At 37.6% G+C, this 21,063-nt stretch overlaps 1 protein-coding gene across 1 annotated transcript; it reads right to left on the bottom strand.

Annotated features, from left to right (window-relative positions):
• Positions 1-265: 265 nt before the first annotated feature.
• LOC308258843 (N-alpha-acetyltransferase 16, NatA auxiliary subunit-like) lies at positions 266-18,575 on the bottom strand (the record flags this gene model as incomplete). The annotated part of the gene is made up of 8 exons (XM_080689466.1): positions 266-463; positions 595-692; positions 5,786-5,929; positions 8,265-8,286; positions 8,381-8,571; positions 9,299-9,512; positions 16,624-16,752; positions 18,564-18,575. 8 exons carry the CDS (start codon positions 18,573-18,575, stop codon positions 266-268), a joined length of 1,008 nt encoding a protein of 335 aa, XP_080545592.1.
• Positions 18,576-21,063: the final 2,488 nt, after the last annotated feature.

Genomic DNA, 21,063 nt, shown 5'->3' on the forward strand with positions numbered 1-21,063 from the left:
AAAGAATTTATCTTAATTATAACATAGAAGCAACAGCAGTTACCTATAATCCTGATAATTTAGGAGTTGAAGAGAAACTGTACAAGTATAAACAAGTAATTTTAACAGATGTTTATGTAAATTGTAAAAGTTTGACAAGGAATAAGTTACAGAATACTCCATTTAAACATTCTAACTGAATATTTCTTTTACACTTATATTAAAATGCACTCTGAAAGATACGAATTGAGCTTTGAGTCTGTAGGAATCAACTTTCCGTGGGATTTCAAATTTCACTGGCCAAGACACCACAGTTAGCTGTACGAGTCAGTGCGGCACCAGGACTGTGGCCTTCATTCACAGGAGGCAGGAACGCAGATGTAAAAGGAAGCAGGGCGTGACAGGCAATCTTGTATTCTTCATACTGGGAACTACATTTTCCAAAGCTGCCACTGAGCAGAGCCTCAGAAACCTTTATTAAAGTCTATTGAAACAGAGAAAAATACAAATTATTCCAAGAAAAAATTTATAAGCTCAGTTAATAGTGACATTAATCTAAAGAGACAATTTGTTAGATCACACAATAAACATAAATCAGCCTATGAAAAATCTTACCTTGACATTTTTATCCTTAATAGTTTCATCTAGTCTAGTGGCTATTGCAATTGCTTCCTCTTGCCTTGACTTGTCCAGAAAATACATCATTTTAGCACCTGAAATTCCAAGACATTTCAAGATAAGTAAACTCTTATTAGGCTTATATTTCACTTGATTATATTTACCAGTGATTTTAAAATACTGTTTCAAGTGTTTAATCAATGGTGAACTGGAGTTGACTCCCACCAGCTCTTGGCTGCCATTTTAAAATCTCTCCGTAGGGTGTATTCATTCAAGTCATCCCTCCATGCCAGTCTGGTATGGAGCTGTACCTATCTTCTTTATTTCTATCTTTTAATAAACTTCTTAAAAATAAAATAAAATCTCTCCCCAAATTCCTATTCAGTGACATCCCACTGATAGCTTGAGACCATGATGAGTGTTGATATCATGACAAAAGCACTATCCAGCCAAAAAAACACTATTTTAAATAAATTCAGTTGTATTTCTCCTGTAAATTATGTAATGTATATTCTATGTTGATTTTTATAGGATTAACTTATATTATGTGTTAATTTTTAACAGTTTTGAGTATATCAAGATTTGTTGTTACATATCTGTGAATATTTTTTCCTAACTGGTTTTTTATAATGTTCTATCTTTATGTGATAAAAATGTCCTTTTCCTTGTAATTTCATAATTTTATTTTTTAATGTCATAATTTTAAAAAAGAATTTCCCATATTACAAAAAGAAAATATTTTCTTCCATTATCCTCTGTACTTGAAGAGAAAGTCTCTCATCTATTCTTACTATCAAGAAATGTACACTTCCGGGAAGATGGCGACCGAGAAAAGCGGGGCTTAAGAGCCCCGCTAACAACCAATCTCCATTACCACAAAATCAGCGCCTTTCATAGCCAGAAAACACCATCACCAGAGAAACAAAAAAATCACCAGGTTCCAGAGAGAAAGCGGACTGAGAACAGAGCTCAGAGCCACAGAGGAGATACACCGGCCTCACACCCGAGGACGCGGCAGCAGCGCCATACTGCCGGCGGCAGCGGCGAATTCACTGGACGGCCACAGCAAGCCGAAGTGAGCCACTGCAGAACAGCCAGGTGGGATCTTTCGGCACAGGGAGCATCTAAAGCTCCCAGTGGCTGAGCTCAGCACACGCTGCAGGGACTCAGATGGAACTCAAAATCAGAGAAGAAAAAATACGCCAGTCTCACGGCCGAGGGCGTGGCAGTGGCACTATATTGCAACCGGTGGCAGCAGCAGTGAATTCACCGAGTCCAGTACAGCTACATCTGCGTACTCAAGAAAAGTGAGTCAAATTGCGGGCCACAGAGGAGAAATCCCAGTACTGTACTCTCTGGGACTTGACCCAGTGGGGGAGTGGCGGTGGCAGAGATATCACACCATAGGAGAACGTGCAACCTGGCACCCCCCATAGCCTAAAGCAGCCCCTATCGACTCCCTGGGTCAGAGATTCTGTGATACAACCCAGTAAAGGAGTAGTGGGGTCTGAGATACTACAGACTCGAGATCCAGAGTACCTTAAGTGAAGTCATAGTGACCCAAGGGAAGACCCAGAGAAGGCACAAACTTCCGAAATCATGGGAAAGAGGAATAACACTGGAGCAGTGAATGCCCACAACCCTACAACATCAGAACCCGATAAAACAGAAAATCAGAGATTTCTAGAAGATCAAATCAGGAAAATAACTGTAGAAATAATAGAGGTGCTTCGAAAAGAACTCAGAGAGAGCCAAAAAGAGATAAATGATGCAATTAATGAAGTAAAGGCCTCAATTAAAAGCACAAACAACCGATTAGACCACATGGAGAACAGAATCTCGCTCTTAGAAGATGAGCAATCCAAAAATGAACGCATAGTTTCTAATCTAGAAAAAAATATCCAACAGCAGGAATCTGACATTGAAGAAATATGGGCCCATTTTAAGAGAGCTAACCTAAGAATAATTGGAATAGAGGAGGGAAAAGAAAGTGAAACCAAAGGGATCAACAATCTCTTCAAGGAAGTAATAGCAGAAAATTTTCCAAACATAGAGCAAGAGGTTGATATATAGGTCCAGGAAACTTATAGAACTCCCTTTAGACAGGATCGGAGAAGAGGATCCCCACGCCACATAATTGTCAAAATGACCAATGTGGAAGCCAAGCAGAGAATCTTAAAGGCAACAAAAACAAAGTACCAAGTGACATTCAGAGGCAAACCAATTAGAATCACTCCAGACTTCCCAAACCAAGTCATGAGAGCCAGAAGGGCTTGGAGTAACATATTCCAAACATTGAAAGAAAACAACTTCCAGCCAAAAATTTTCTACCCAGCAAAACTTTCTATCAAATTAGATGGAAAAATAAGAAGCTTCCATGACAAACAGAAACTGAAGGAATTTATGTCTTCAAAACCAGCGCTAGAGAAAATACTCAGAGTTTAACTACAAAGAAGAAATAGGTAACACACACCAGAACCAGAGAAACAAGAGTTTCCATCCAACAGACAACTAAGATTGGTTATCTGTGGAGATTCATTATTTATGTTAGTCTTTTACCTATCTCTAAATGGTATTGTTTGCCTTTATTGTTGTTAATTTTTAGGATGTCTAGTTGGAATATTAATATACCTTCAAATATAGCATTTGGAAATATTTTATCCCATTCTATTAGTAACTGTTAACTCTGTTTACATTGTCTTTGGATATACAATATTTTTTTATTTTTTAGGGAGTTTGTATACTCTTCTGTTGCCTGTGCCATTGAAATCATATCCAAGAAATCACTGCCAATTTCAATGTTGTGAGGTTTTATGACCCAGATTTTCTCCTAAAAGTTTATAGTCTTAAGATTTATATTTAGGTCTTTTATCTATTTTGAGTTAATATTTGTATTTGGGATTAGGTAAGGGTCCAATTTTATTCTTTTCCATGTAAGTATTATTTTTCAACAATATTTAGTTAAAAGATTATTATTTCCACCACCAAATGTTCGTGGAAACCTTGTCAAAAATAACTTGACAATATAGGGAAGAATTTAGCTCTAGGCTTTTATTTAACTCTAATGATTTATATATCTGCCTTTATAACAGTACTACACTGTTTCAATTATTGTAGCTTTATATGGTTTGAAATCAGAAAATATATATCTTCTAGCTTTGTTCTTTTTCAAGATCGTTTTGGGTATCTAGAGTCCATATTCCATATTAGGATAGATTTTTTTCTGAAAAATAAATATATAAATATATGATAGTTTCACCTAAAAAAAATAGAAAAAAAATGTTCTCTGGTAAGAAAGAAAGCAAAAAGAAATATTGAAATGTTATCTTTAAGTCATCAAAAGCTTGGTATCAGACAACTGAAACTGTTATGTGAGATTATCATTTTTAATTTTGGATAAATTGCTATAATACTAGATGTCAACCACTAAGCCAAGCATGGGAAGGAGGGATGGGGAGAGAATGGGGTGGGGATCGGGTGGGGGCTGACTGGGCGATGTGTGCATGTATGTCTACAAAAGTTTGTATCCCACTATGATGTATGAATACAGTGCACCAATAAAAATAAAAAAAAAGAAAGAAAGAAATGTAAGCCGGGCATGGTGGCACACGCTTGTAATCCCAGCATTTGGGAGGCTGAGACCAGAGGATCGCAGTTCGCAAACAGCCTCAGCTACTTAGTGAGGCCCTCTGCAACTCAGTGAGACCCTGTTTCAAAATACAGAATAAAAAATTGGGCAGGGGGTGTAGCTCGGAGGTCAAATGCCTCTAGGTTCCATCCCCAGACCCACAAAGCAAAACAAAAGAAATGTAATTTTTTAATAAAAATATTTTTCCGTAGATATTAGAACTAAAAAGCTTTATCAAAAAATGCTTAAGTCAGCTGGGCGTGGTGGCGCAGGCTTGTAATCCCTGCGCTTGGGAGGCATAGACAGGATCATGCAGGTTTGAAGCCAGCCTCTCTGGCTTAAGAGACCCTGTTTCCAAATATAAATATAAAATAGTTCTGGGAGTGTAGCCCGGAGGTAGAAGGGTTTCCAGTACCACCAAAAAAAAAAAAAAAAAAAAAAAAAAAAAAAAAAAAAAAATTCTGGGAGATAGAAGGGTTTTGTACCACCAAAAAAATAAAAAATTAAAAAATTAAAAAGTTTACGTCAGAGCCAGTATGGTGGCGCTCGCTTGTAATTCCAGCAATCAGGAGGCTGAGAATGGAAAATCACAGTTTGCAGACAGCCTCAGCTACTTAGTGAGGCTCTCCACAGCTTAGTCAGACCCGGTTTCAAAATAAAGAATAAAAAATAGGGCAGGGGGTGTAGCTCAGAGGTTGAATGCCCCTGGGTTCCATCCCCAGACCCGCAAAAAAATAAATTTTTTTTAATTAAAAAAAAAGATTACCTAGTATTACATTCCCTATTACTAGACATATATTTGTTCCCATTCTTCTTTTCCCCATACTCATAGCCAGCAATTTGTTAGATATTTTTGCACTTAAAGTTCTTTCTGTGCTTTGGATTAATTTCTTTTAAATTATTTACAAAACTATTATGATCATATCAAAAGATACAAGTAATGTGCAGTTCTTAATAAGAATAACAAATTACTTTCCTAAGTGGCTGGGCCAATTTACTCCAAGCAGCAAAGCACAAGATTGCTTGACTGGCCATGTTTTTATCAGATCTTCCTTTTTTTTTTTTTTTTCAATACTGGGGATGGAACCCAGAGGCATTCTACCTCTGACCTACACCCCCAGTTCTATTTTGTATTCTTTAGTTTGAAACAGGGCCTCACTGAATTGAATTGCACAGGGCCTCACTAAGCAGCTGAGGCTGTCTGAGAACTGGAATCCTCCTGTCTCAGCCTCCCAGATGCTGGGATTACACGTGTGTGCCACCATGCCTGGCTCCAGATCCTCCTTTTTTAAAGGAGGTCTTTTTTTTTTTTTTGGACTTGAGATCGAACCCAGGGTGGTACACTTGCCAGGCAAGCACTTTGCCACTGAGCTACATCCCAGCCCATCAGATCCTCCTTTTAAACAAATAAAATGTTTTCTACATTGAAAAACATATATGGTATTATGTTCATTTCTTTTTCCTATGATAGAGTGAGGTTGAAAATCCCCCCAAGTGTTTTTCTCCACTTTCTTCTTCCTATAAACATGTTGACCATAACAAATGAATATGAATATGAACCTGAAAGTAGATGCTGAAGACAGGTAGTGTTATGTTTGAGAAAATCCTCATTAAAACTTCTTAAGTCCTTGTTGACAAATATTTTCTGCATTTCTTGAAACAGAACTTTGTTCACAATGTCTGGAAGAGTGCTACAATTAGACACTACAAAAAATAAAAACATTTGGATTTGTTTTTTTACCTGTTCTTTGAAACAAATCAATTGAAAAACCTTTGTTTTTAGTGTTAAGCTTAACATATTTTACATAAAAATATCATTGCTTCTTTGGAATATAAATACATTCTAGAGTCAGACATGGTGATGCATGCCTGTAATCAATCTCAGTACTTGGAGGCTGAAACAGGAGGATCACAGGTTCAAGGATAGCCTCAGCAAGTAGTGAGACTCTCATCAACCTAGTGAGACCCTGGTTCCATATAAAAATAAAACAGGACTGGGTTTGTAGCTCAGAGGTAGAATCCCTGGGTTCCATCACCTGTACTACAAAAATAAATATAAAAGCCGGGCGTGGTGGCACACGCTTGTAATCCCCACGCTTGGGAGGCAGAGACAAGAGGATCGCGCAGGTTCGAAGCCAGCCATGCGCGCAGGCTTTGGAGACCCTATTTCCAAATAAAAATGTAAAAATAGGTCTGGGAGTGTAGCCCAGAGGTAGAAGGGCTTCCAGGAACCCCAGTACCACCAAAACAACAACAACAACAACAAAAATAAATAAATATAAAAATTTCTGGGTGTGGTGGCATATCTTGTAATCCCAGTACTTGAGAGGCTGAGACAAAAGGGTAGCAGGTTTCAGGACAGCCTCAGCAAGTGGTGAGACACTCATTAACCTAGTGAGGCACTGTTTCAAAATAAAAATAAAAAATAGGACTTGAGGGGGTAGCTTGGAGGTAGAATGCCTCTGAGTTCAAGCTGGGCATGGTGGTGCACGCTTGTAATCCCCGTGCTTGGGAAGCTGAGACAGGAGGATCGCACAGGTTCTAAGCCAGCCTCAGATACTTAGTGAGGCTCTCAGCAACTTAGTGAGACCCTGTTTCCAAAGAAAGTATAAAATAAGTTTGGGAGTATAGCCTGGAGGTAGAAAGCCCCTGGGTTCCACCCCCAGTACCACCAAAAAAAAAAAGAATGCCACTGAGTTCAATCCTCAGTACCAAAAATAAACAAACAACAAATATATTCTATATATATACACATTGTCATCTCAAGATAGTAGCCTGGGTTATCCAAGTGATTCAGCGTGGTCAGACAGGGCCTTACAAGTAGAGAAGGAAGGCAGAAGAGGTCAGGGTGTTATAATGTATGAAGTTCCATCCTCTTTTTTGCTGGCTTTCAAGATGGAGGGAGAGAGCTAGATGTGGTGGTGCATACCTGTAATTCCAGTACTTGGGTGGCTGAGAATGAAGGATCACAGGTTCAAGAACAGCCTCAGCAATGTAGCAAGACTCAGCAACCTAGTGAGACCTTGTTTCAAAACAAAAAATAAAAAAGGGCTGAATGTGTAGCTTGGAGGTGGCATGACCTGTTTCCATCCCTACATACACATACACAGCTAAGGAATGTGGGAATGTGGGCAGCCTTTTTCTTTTTTTTAAACTAGGTATTGAACCCAGGGGCATTCTATACCCAAACTACACCTCCAGCCCTATTTTTTATTCTGTTTTTGAAACTTAACTGAAGCTGGCTTAGAACCTGTGATCCTTCTGTCTCAGCTTCCCAAGTACTGGAATTACAAGTGTGTGCCACCAGGCCTGGCTGTGAGCAGCCCTTAGAAGCAGAAAAAGTCAGGGAAATCAATTCTCCCTTGGAGCCTTCCAAAAGACAGTGCATATCTGTTTACACCTTGATTTTATGCCCAGCTAGACAGACCCATAGGATACTTTTAATCTATGGAACTGCAAGATAAGTTTGTGTTGTTTTAAGCAACTACATTTTTGGTTAATGTATTAAATAGCAATACAATATAAACTGATTTTATATATCTTACTATGTATGTTTTAACTAGAAATACATAACACCTCATATCCAGATTTTCTCAAAGTGAAAATAATTATTTTGGCACCAGATTTAGGGAACTATTTAGCTTTATGGTTTACTGTATTTTTCCCCAACCATGAGATGATATATTTATCTTCTCACTTTAGACCGAGCTATACTCCCAGCCATATTTTGTACTCTTTATTTTGAAACAGGGTCTCACTGAGTTGCAAAGAGCCTCACTAAGCAGCTGAGGCTGGCCATGAGCCAGGATTCTTCTGTCTCAGCCTCCCAAGCACGGGGATTACAAGTGTGCGCCACCATGCCCGGCTTCCATCTGATACTTTAATTCTCCTCTGCTCATATATTCACAGGTTCTGGGGATTAGAACAGGCATCTTTAGAGGACTATTACTCTGGCTTCCACAATAATCCTATGTATAATTTGTGTTAGTCAAAATGTACACATTGTCATGCAAAGATAATTGATAACTATCATAATTACCTTGAGATACTAAAAATGGATTCTGATTTGTAGATTTAAATAAATTACGTTTATGGCCAGAACAGAACAAAACAGTATAAATTTTACCAAATATAGCAACAGCAAATCCATCTCACCCTTTCTAATTTTTCAGGTATAAGTTCTTCCTTAAGCCCACTAGCTTCCTCTTCTTCATCATCTCTTTTTTTCTTTTGAATTTTTTGTTGACTTTCCTTTTCTGCATACTTTCTCTCTTCTAATTTAGCCTTTTTCTGAGCTCTTCTCTGCTTGCTAAGCAACTTCTTCAATTCTTTAGCTGACAGGTTTTCTAAAAATATCCAAATGAACAAAATCTCTAAATGTTATACAAATATTAGAAATAAAAGCTTAGAAATATCCCATTATGATGCATAAATACAATGCACCAATAAAAATTAAAGTAAAAAAATAAAAAACAAAAAAGAAATAAATTAAATAAAAATATGTTAATATTTCTCAAATATTTCTAGATATCAACAGTCTTGTGAATAAGAAGCTGTAAAAATATTCTCATTGGTATTCTTATTGTCAATAAAGTAGGTACTGGAGGTTTTAGAAATATGTATTTTTCCCTAGGCGGCTAAAAGCTATTTTCAGTTATAATTTAAAGAAAAGAAACCAGCCCACAGACATTTGTATTTTTCCCAAACTGATCTTACTGAAGATAAACATAAGAAAGATTGCAAGTCATTCCACTAGGGGGCTGAGAAGCATCAGCCACAGAGCATTATCCCACTGGCTTTTTTTTTTTTTTAATGTATCAATTATCTATTATGGGTTTTATATCCATTTAATAATAAACTTTTTTCTTAATTACTATGTTAGTTGTACAAATTTAGGGGTTACAGTGAAATCATCTCAAACATGCACATAGTACACAACTATCAGAACAGGGTAGATAACATCTCCTTAAACATATGACAACATATTTTTCTATGTCAATTACTTATATTAATGACATTCTGAAGTTTAATGTTCTTTTCAAATCTTTTTAAAGCAAGTACCTTTTCAGTTACCTGAATTTATTTCTTGTCGCTTGCTTTCATTAGCTAAGGGATTATCATACAGTTTCAAGTATATTTCAATTGCTGATCTAGCAGCCTTGAAATAAAAGACATGTCTTCTGAGAATATCTTCTAATCTCAAAAGGTCAACATAGGCACGAAGGGTCATCTTTCTCATGCTGTATGTATGAAAGTCAAATTGATCATCAGTTATCTCAAAAAGATGCTTAAAAACAAAAATCACAGAATTATCCCTTACATTTATGTCAGTAGTATCTGCCTTTTGAAAGAATATTATAAAAAGCCCCCCAGTCACAATTTTACTTGACTGCTCTCTCCTATTTTAACATTATAAAGGATGTCAAGTTCTATGAATTTCCATTCCCTATAGATCATGTTTTAAAATAATACTCAAATGCAATAAGTCAAATAATCTGGTTATTTTTTAAACCTGTAAGGTAGTATTTACTGATATTTTAGTCTTAATGAAATATTTCTTCTCTATATTCACTAAAAACCAACAAAGTTTTACACAGAATTCCAAATGAAGACTAAACATAGGTAGGTTCACACTAAATATTACCAATCTGGCTGCTACATTCAACCCTAGGCTGGTAAGAGGGCTTGTCATCTCTACTCCCCTGCCTGGCATAGAGCCTACCACATGGGAGACCTTCAATAAGCATAGTATCTGCCAACACAAGACATAAATTGCTTATCAGACACATGAACTCGAATTAAGTCTTTTAATTTCCCGAAGCTTTAATTAAGTTAAAAATAAAGAAATGTCTGCAATTTCTTGAGGTTGTTAAAGGATCAAATAAGAACCCATTTTAAAGTTCGTTCTCAATAGTCAACTGCTACACAACACAGAGCATTAGAGTTGTCTTTTACTCAGTAAAGAACTCATTTGCCTACCTATTTTCCATTTTACAAAAGTTTTCATCAGAAATCAATCTATAAACAAGGATAATAACTTATTCCTAACAAGAGAGCTCAAAGCTTTCATTCCATTTTCAAAGGGCCCATGGCCCAAAAGGTTAAGAATTAGTTCCTTCCATGGAAAGGAAAAAACTAAGTCCCTAGCCCCACAAAACAATTTTATAATTTTATTTTCTCCCCTGCATGAATTTCTGTTTTTTTCCTCCTGCTTTAATTTCTCCAAAATCACACCAAAAAAACTGAATGAATACATCAAAGTAGATCAAGCTTTTCTATTATTTCTTGTTCTCTCTACCCTGAGGAGTCTAGTAACTCACTGTGCAGGAAAAGAAATGTCTGCAATTATTATTATTACCATTAATAATTACCATTAATAATAATGGTAATTATTATTATTACCATTATTATTTGGTAATTTTAATCATTCTGGTAATTAGAAACATGCTATAGACATTAAGTATCTGAGACTCTCAGAGAAGAATTCTAAGAATAATAGTATGGAGTACAAGAAATTAAAAAAGGAGCATCTCACATTATACTTATTACTAAAAGTCATGCTTTAATAATGTTTAAAACTGCTTTCTTCCCACCAAAAGCAAACTCCTAAATAATAACACTATCTTGTTTTTTTTAATCACAGGTTTATATATTTCATAGAGTGGTTAGTTGTTTCCCTTAATGTAAATCCAGTTATATCTGACACCATAATATCTTTAAATTCAATACAATTGACCAAGGAAAAATGGCAATGCTAAAAGTCATGGAACAATAATGAGATAAAAATATCTAATAGATTATAGAACTTTCATAGGCTGAGAAGTGTATAAAAAAGAGAAGTGTATAAAAAAGCAGATGATAAACTCCAAGAGATATTCCTAGAAGCCTATATAGACAAAGATTTTAAGTCTTAGAACATTTGGAATGACAAACAGTTAAGCCACCTTTTTATCAGGAACAGCCCACAGGCTGCCTCTCTCCAGTTAATGTCTTCTATAAACAGGGGACCAACTTATCTCAGTTTTCCAGAAACATTCCTAGTTTTTCCACTGAAAGCACCATGCCTCAGAACCACTCAGCCACTGACAAATGTGGGTGGTCAATCACTCCATAATAAGGTAATAATGGCAAAAGGAAGGTGGCTAGATTAAATCAGAACAAGTACAATATTGCAGCTATGGCTTATTCATACTTTGCTTTGGAAGAAACTATGTATTACAGAATACTTCATAAACAACTGAGTAATCTTGAGTTCATCTTTTTCAAATTTTGGAATAGACACAGAAGAAGGCAGAAAGGCAGTAGAGAGGGGTCCTGTATACCACTCCCTCAAAGGTTAAATAGATAATCACAGAACAATATCAAAACAAAGCACCTGACATTGGTACAATGCATGTTTGTATGTGATTTTATCATGTGTGGTCTCATAACCACTAACACAGTCAGTAATTATTCCATAGCCACAAAGCTCTTCTTTGTACTATCTTGGATTTATTTTTTTATTTTTTAGTTCCTCAACTCTGTAAAACAAACATATGTATACTTAGATAACAAAACACATATACTTAGTTTCTCTGCGCTTTTGGGCCAAACACAAAGGACATAATAAGGCTACCTATCAGATCACTGTAAAAAACTGGGTAACCAAATCCTAACAGACAGCTCATGCCCTGAAATATTTCTTCCTCATCCTAAAATACTAGTTTCTCAGCCAGGCACAGTGGTACATGCCTATACTCACAGTACTTGGAAGACTGAGACAGGAGGATCACTGGCTTGTGGCCAGGCTCAGTAACTTTGTGAGACCCTGTGTCAAAAAAAAAAAAAAAAAATAGGGCTGAGAGTATAGCTCAGAGGTAGAATGCTCCTGGGTTCAATCCTGAGTACCACACCCTCACATACACACACACAATGAAAACTAATTTCTCCCTCCATCTCTTTTTCTTCCGGGGGGGGGGGGTGTGCAGGAGAAGGGTGTTGGCCCAAATTGATGAAGATAGCAGAATCAGGCCTGAATCATATTAAGACAAGTCAGCAAAATAGTAAGAAAAGTTATTCCCAGTTTTAGAGTATAATTTTCTTTAGGAATCCTGTATTAGGGCCTCTTTTCAAGCCCAGATTCTCCTACCCATCACTTATCAGGCTTCCTGGCTGAGACTACAAAAAAAAGCCTAAGCAAAGAAAAGCACAAAACCCCCTGGACTTAAAAACTAGATCAACTAGGAGAAAAAGCAACTTTATTTTTAGAGAATCTGTCATCAAAAAGCACATATGTCAACTTGGTAACAGTTAATTCAAAAGGTTTTATCTATCAGAATTCCTAGATCAAGTCAGAAATATGCGTTTTGTCCTGTTTGGCAATACACTATAATAACCCAATCATTATTATTATTTTTAATTTCTTTTGGTGGTACTGGAGGTGGAACCCAGGGGCTTTCTACCTCCGGGCTATACTCCCAGACCTATTTTATATTTTATTTGGAAACAGGGTCTCACTAAGTTGCTGAGAGCCTCACTAAGTAGCTGAGGCTGGCTTCGAACCTGTGAGACCCAAGCACGGGGATTACAAGCGTGCACCACCACGCCTGGCTTAACCCAATCATTATTTTAAAGGAAAATAAAGAGAACATTTTTCTTCCTTTTTTGTGGTACTAGGGGTTGAAACCGGTATCATTCTACCTCTGAGCTACATCCCAGCCCTTTTTACTTCTTATTTTGATGGGGTCTTGCTAAGTTACCACATGCTGGCCTGCAATCCTCTACCTCAGTCTCCCAAATATTGGGATTACAGCAGTGCATTACTGTGCCCAGCTAAGAATACAACTCTTAAAAGACAAAATAGTTTAAAGTCAGCCGGCATGGCAGCATATGCTTATAATCCCAGTACATGGGAGGCTGAGACAGGACTACAGGTTCAAAGCCAGTCGTGGAAACTTAGCAAAGCTCTCAGCAACCTAGTGAGACACTTTCCGAATAAGAAATAAAACTGGGCTGGAGGTGTAGCTTAGAGGTAGAATGCCCTGTTTTATTTTAATTGCTGAGGCTGACCTCTAACCTGCAGCCCTCCTGCCTCAGCCTCCCAAGTACTGGGATTACAAGTGCATGCCAGCATGCCTGACTTATAGTTAATATTTTCAAAACTTTTTATTTTGCTAAAATTCAAACATGAGGTTGGGTTGGACTATATAACCTTTACATATAATACTAAAATCCTCCTAGAAGGGCAAGATAAAGACAAAAAAAGTATTCTAATGAATTATTCTAGAATTCTAACATTTTAAATCCATTATGAAGAGCTCATAGCAATATATATCCTTGCTGAAACTGTCTTCAGTGAAAGAATTCTTAAGTGAATGTTATAGTTTATTTTTTTTTTAATTTGGAGCCAGGGTCTTGTTAAATTACTCAGGCTGGCCTTAAACTTGTGATCCTCCTACCTCAACTTCCAAAGTAGCGGAATTACAAGTGTATGCCACTGGACCTAGGTTAATGTTTATTTTTGTTTTGTGTTTAATTCTAAGACAGGGTCTTGCTAATTTGCTGGAGCTGGCCTCAACTTGCCATTCTCCCTAGCAGATACTTCAGCAGCATGCTACTATGTCACTTGAATGAGTATTTGAGAGCCAAATAAAGACCTAGACAGCCTAGACAGCGCTTATTTAAACTTGCTTCTCAATTAACTTCTGTTTAGAAGGGAATTTACAGTCTCACGGTGTTTACTTTTCAAAGTCTTCACTTTCTTATTAAAACATTCAAAATCGCCAGGCATGGTGGCGCACACTTGTAATCCTAGTACTTGGGAGGCTGAGACAGGAGGATCACAGATTCTCAGACAGCCTCGGCTACTTAGTGAGCCCTCCACAACTTAGTGAGACCCTGTTTCAACATAAAAAATACAAAATAGGACTGATGGTATAACTTGGAGGCAGAATGCCCCTGGGTTCAATCCTCAGTACCACATTAAAAAGAATCAAAATCCAGGGTAGATATGCAGATATTTATTACAATAAATCTTTGAATTTTATAACTACTTCTAAATCCTTCCAATGATACAACATCATCATGAATTTTATTTCAGATTATACTAATTTTATTAAAAGTTAATTAAGCTGTGTGTGGTGGTGCTTTCTTGTAATCCCAGTACTCAGGAGGCTGAACAGGAGGTTCACAGGTTTGAAGCCAGCCTCAACATCACAAGGCTGTCAGCGACCTAGTGAGACCGTTTCAAATAAAATAGGGCTAAGGATGTAGGCAGTCAGAGGTAGAAGGCTCCTGGGTTCCACCCCTAGTACCACATATACATAAATTAATTTAAGGAGCATTACATATTCATTCAATAAACATTTAGTTATACTATATCTAATGAACACATTTCTACATATAGCCACATATGTAAAATCTACATTAATAATCTTAAGTTATTAATTCCTATATACTTTTAGTATGGATATATTTGTTATAAAAAAGACTAGCTTATAAGTAAAAGAGGAATTTCTTTTTAGCTGTTTCTAGACCTTCTTGTTCTCAAATGCCAACAGCAAAATCTGAATGAAGATAGTCACAGTTTCTAGCAATAATTATGTGATGTGACCAAAGGGTGGTAACACACACACACACACACACACAACACACACACACACATTTTGGCACTACTGGGGATTGAACTCAGGAGCATTCTACCTCCTACATACACCCCCAGCCTTATTCTTATGTTTTATTTTGAAACAGAGTCTCACTAAATTGCAGAGGGCCTCACAAGGTTGCTGAGGCTGGCCACAAGCCTGTGATCCTCCTATCTCAGCCTCCAAAGAACTGAGATTACAAGAATGTATCACCATGCCCAGCTTTGATAACCAATAATTACTTGAAATTTTTTTACTTCAAAAATGGTTTCTATCAATTAAATGTCTTAAACTAGAAAGTAGCTTAACTTGACATTCTATTTCATTAACAAAATTTTATTTCATTCTACTCAGTCAAAAGCACTACAAACTTAAGAGAAAATAATAAATGAAACTTGGTAACAGAAGATTTAATTATATTCCAGCGATTCTCAAAACAGTAGAAAGAATGAAACAATATAGGCATTAATGTTGGGAGGTATAATAAGATTTAAGTTTGAGAAGTTCACATCTATAATGAACCTAAAATATTCAAATTTCATTTAGAAAATCTGGTAAATTTCTAAGTTATAGTCTTGCTAGAATTACTAATCCAAAAACATTCTTGCTGATGCTGATCTTGGACCTATAATCCTGTTCCAGCATCCTAAGTACTGGGATTATACATATGCCCCACAGCGCCCAGTATCAGCTTTTATGGTGATGAGTACCTTAGGGAGTATTCAAAAAGCTAGTGATCTATGCTCTTATCAAAGAATAAGAGCCGAATTTAAATGAGAATGCTTGGCTATTTCACTTATCACCCAAGGACTTTATATTTTGCTAGGAAAAAAGAAATGAGAAAGACTTTTCCCTAGAGATACAACCATCACGGTTTATTTAAAAGGGGGGGGGACCCCAAAAAACAGAGCAAAGGAAAAATCAGGTCATTTCTATAAAGGCTTTGATTTAATCCTAGTCCAGTTACCATCAAAAGGCACCCCAAAGATAAAGCCTTCCTTTTGGGGGGTAATCTCAGAAATCTCCCATGGGAAGAAGGCCAAAGTGACTGCTATGATGCAGACATCGGCTCACCTGACTACGATGCCTGTGATTTTATACTGCGTCAGCAGGGGAAGGGTGGTGCGAGTGCCCCACAACTGAGGGCTGCTGAGGACTGCCCCAGGGGTGCATTTGCGGCTCATTTCCTCCTGTGGTCCATGTGGAAGGAGAGTGCTTCAGAGATGACAAAGAACAGGAAAACAAAAATTCACACAAAGGAAAAGAAAGGTCCCCTCACTAAGGCACATCACACACACAATTCTAAAAGCAAATCAAATACGCCTGCAAACTGGCTACACAGTGCTGTCCAGAGTACTAAAGGTGAGAGTCAATATCCCGGGAAGACAACTGGAGAGAGGCTGACTGCAGCAGACCAGATCTGACATTTACAAGAGAAATGAGGTTGCCATCAGCTGTGTGTCCTCTTAGGGATGAAAACCAAAAATTGGCCCAATCAGGGAACAGAAATTTTGAGTTTATGTCAGCAATAGTAACAATGGTTAAAAATATTAGTCTTCTTTTCTTCTTTCATCAAACAAAAATATATAGGCATGTCAAAGGCATAATCATGTCAGGACCAAAAAAGCAAAATTTGTTTATAATCTGAATGTTCAGAATTTTTTCTTTTCACAGTAAGCTGTCAAAGTAGTTAGAAGAGACAGAACATCCCGTGTAGAAATTGACTTGCTTTTCTTGTTACCTGAGAAAACTAAAGTCAAAATACTAACGACTTACCCTTTCTACTTCATGGCATTTTTTCAAAGCATCCCCGTATCTCCCCAGCCGCTGATAGGCTGAAATGCATTCTGTCAGAAACCACATGCACTGCATCTCACTGAGGTTCTCCAAGGCAGACGTTCCTTCCTGAATGCAATACAACAGATCCCATCTCATTTTTTACAACTCTTGTTACAAGTATTATTATGACAATAAATAGCAATTAACAGACACATTAATGTACTTCCAATGGCTCCTACTGGTTTTAAATTACATAATGTCTTATTTATCAAGCTTTGTTGGGATATTTCAACACTTTGCACTGTAAAGACTAGATTACTAAAACAGCTTTTAAATAATAAAGGTTTTATTTATACTACTTAAGACAATAATGCTATGAGTGCTGCCTATTTTCTGCTTTTATTTTTCTTTCTGCTACTTACCCTTTCCTTGCTAACTGGGGTCACTATTATGTATACCAAGTATTGTAGAATCTCTTAGTAATAGTTCCAAGAAGTCTTTCAGTTTCCCAATCTCCTTGCTTCAAGTTATGCTATCCACTGTCACCTTTTTTTTTTTTTCCCATCTGCTTATAATGGCATTTTCTATTCTATGGTAACATTTCTACTTTGCTATCTCTCCTCTGCAGTATGCTATCAACCTAATGTCTGTATTTGTTAAGGATATGTTAAGAATACTTAAGCTCATGCCAGGTGTGGTGGCGAATGCTTGTAATCCCAGTGCTTGGGAGGCTGAGACAGGAGGATCACACAGGTTCAAAGCCAGCCTGAGCTAGTGAGGCTCTCAGCAACTCAGTGAGACCCTGTTTCCAAATAAGGCATAAAATAGGTCTGGGAGTATAGCCCAGAGGTAGAAAAGCCCCTGGGTTCCACCCCCAGTACCACACATACACACAAAAAGAATACTTATAAGCTCAATGATAATTCTGAGTGGAAGACATAAAGTAACTACTTCCCGTGCAGGGGCACTGGAGTTCTGTCAAGTTTATTTTATTTTATTTTAATTTATTTGCAGGCCTGGGGATAAAACCCAGGGACATTCAACCTCCGAGCCCTGTTTTTTATTCTTTATTTTCAAGAAGGGTCTAAGTTACGGAGGGCGTCACTAAGTAGCTAAGGTGAACTGCAATCCTCTGGTCTCAGCCTCCCAAATGCTGGGATTATAAGCGTGCGCCACCACGCCTGGCTTCTGTCAAGTTTAGAAGAGATATTTTATTTCATTTTATTTTTGTGATACTAGAGATTGAATCCAGGGTCTCACACTTGTAGGCAAAGACTCTACCACTCAGTTGCAGCCCCAAGCCCAATTTTTATTTTTTTCTTGAGGCAGAGGTTTTACTAAGTTGCCCAGGATGACCTCAAATTTGCTATCCTCATGCCTCAGCCTCCTGAGTAGTTTGAATTACAGGCATACACCATGGTGCTTGGCTAAAAGAAAACTTACTTTTCAATATATTTGCAAGATCCCAGTTCAGATGGCAAAGACATATGTATACAAATAACTTCAGTCTTCAGTTCTTTTTACTTCCATTTTTTATTAGTTCAGGTCACTTTATTTATTTAATTGTATTTATTTATTTTTCAGTACTAGGGACGGAACCCAGGGGCATTCTTCCTCCAAGCTATACTTCCAACCTTATTTTTTATTCTTTTTTTTTTAATTAAAAAAAATCTTTTTTTTGGGGGGGAGGCACTGGGGGTGAAACTCTAGCCTATTTTTTATTCTTTATTTTGAAACAGGGTCTCACTGAGTTGCAAAAGGCCTCACTAAATAGCTGAGGCTGTCTGCGAACCACAATCCTCCTGCCTCAGCCTCCCAAATTTTGGGATTACAAGAATGCACCACCATGCCTGGCTTTTATTCGTTATTTTGAAACAGGATCTCACTAAGTTGCAGAGGGGCTCACTAGCTGAAGCCTCTCAAGCTAAGTAGTTTACATGCACCACCATGCCGGCTCAAGTCTCTTAATTTATTAAAAGCCTTAAAAGTTCTCATCTCTGGGCAAACAGAATTATAGATATATTTTATTACTTCTTTATAGCTGTATATATTTTTAATTTTTTGATCAACACATCTTTAAAAGAACATTAACTTTTCATTTCATAAAGTTTATCAAAAGCCGGGCATGGTGGCACACACTTGTAATCCCCGCATTTGGGAGTCTGAGACCGGATAATCACAGTTCGCCGGCAACCTCACCTACTTAGTGAGGCCCTCTGCAACTTAGTGAGACCCTGTTTCAAAATAAAGAATAAAAAATAGGGCAGGGAGTGTAGCTCAGAGATTGAATGCCCCTGGGTTCCATCCCTAGACCCACAAAAATAAATAAAAAATAAAAAAAGTTTATCAAGCCAGGTGTGGTGGCACACGTTTGTAATTCTAGTACTTGGGAGGTTGAGAGGAGGATCTGGGTTCATGGCCAGCCTCAGCTACTTAGTGAGGGCCTCCGCAGCTTAGTGAGATCTTGTTTCAAAATAAAGAATAAAATTGGGCCACGGATGCAGCTCAGAGGTAATATGCCCCTGGGTTCAAGCTTTGTACCACCAAAAAAAAAAAAAAAAAAAAGAAAAAACAAGTTTATCAAAAATAGTTATCACAAGGTGTAGTGGCTCATGCTTGTGATCCCAGCGTTTGAAAGGTAGAGACCAGAGGATAGTGGTTCACAGACAGCCTTAGCTACTTAGCAAGTCCTTCACAACTCGGTGAGACACTGTTTCAAAAATAAAGGATAGCTGGGCATGGTGGCGCACGCTTGTAATCCCCGCACTTAGGAGGCGGAGACAGGAGGATCACGCAGGTTCGAAGCCAGCCGCACTGGCTTAAGAGATCCTGTTTCCAAATAAAAATATAAAAAAATAGGTCTGGGAGTGTAGCCCGGAGGTAGAAGGGCCTCCAGGAACCCCAGTACCACCAAAAATAAATAAATAAATAAATAAATAAAATAAAAAGTTAGAGCTGGGGTTGTCTCTCAGAGATAGAATGTCCCTGAGTTCCACCCCCAGTACCGCAAAAAAAAAAAAAAAGTTAAGTATCAAATATGCATTAGCAAATCTACACCTTTTTTTTTCTTTTATGGTGCTAGGTATTGAATCCAGCAGTATTCTACCTCTGAGCTACACCCTGCCCTATTTTTTATTCTTTATTTTAAAACAGGGTCTCACTAAGTTGCAAAGGGCCTCACTTAGTAACTGAGGCTGTCTGCGTCAGCCTCCCGAATACTGGGATTACAAGCATGCATCACCACGCCCAGCTCCAATATCTATCATTTTTTATAATCCTCTCTCCCAACATTCACATATACTTTGTATCTGCTATCAATACTATGGCATCTTAAGAGTCTCTTTTTGTGGTCCTGGGGATTGAACCCAGGGGCATTCTGTCTCTGAACTATATCCCCCAGCCCTATTTTAGTTTTTATTTTGAAACGGTGTCTCACTAAGTTTCTGGGCCCTCTGTAAGTTGCTGAGGGTGGCCACAACCTTGCAATTCTCCTGTTTCAGCCTCCAAGTACTGGGATTACAGCTGTGTGCCACCACGCCCATCTGGCATCTGAGTTCTAGAAATGATAGTTAAAGCAACATGTGGTGGTGCATGCCAGTAATTCCAGTGCTTGGGAAGCTGAAATAGGAGGATCACCTCAGCAAGTAGTGGGAGAGAGACTCTTATCAACCTGAGACTCTGTTTCAAAATAAAAATTAAAAACAGGGCTGGGTTGTAGCTCAGAGGTAGAATGCCCCTGGCTTCAATGGTTCAATCCCCAGTACCCCCTACACACAAACAAATAGAAACAGTAGTTATTATGATAACTGTAACTTTTATACAGTTCTGACCAATTTAACATTAAGAACATAGGTTTCAGAATTAAAGACACTCAATGCAGAATCCTGGCTCTAAATGAGTACTTGAGTGATCTCCAGCTAGTGCAATGACTTGACCTCTCTAGACATTTTCTTAACAGGGGTGATGATTTGTAGGATTAAGAATTAAATAATATCATGTATACAAAACACTTAGCTCAAGCCAGGTGTGGTGGTGCATGCCTGTAATACTAGTACTTAGGAGGCAGAGACAGAAAGACTGCAGGTTGGAGAACAACCTCAGCAACCTACCATGATCTTTTTTCTAAATAAAACAATAGGGTTAGGGACATAGCTCAGAGGTGGAATACCTCTGGGCTCAATCCCCAGTACTACAGAGAGGAAAAAAAAACTAAAAAACTTAACTCAGTACATTAAAGCTACTTTTCTATTTCCCCTTACAAATGGTAAACAATTATTAGCTTGGCAATAAGTATCAGTTTTAGGCTGTTTCATATGAGAAAACACTTTTTATAAGAAACAATAAAAGTTCTATAGGTATGGCCTTTAATAAAAGTTAAAAAAAAGAGAGAGGTGGGAGAGGGAGACGAAGAAAAGAATATGTATATCTATGTGTAAA

Source organism: Muscardinus avellanarius (assembly GCF_963383645.1).
Source record: "Muscardinus avellanarius genome assembly, chromosome: 2".
Taxonomy (NCBI): Eukaryota; Metazoa; Chordata; class Mammalia; order Rodentia; family Gliridae; genus Muscardinus; species Muscardinus avellanarius.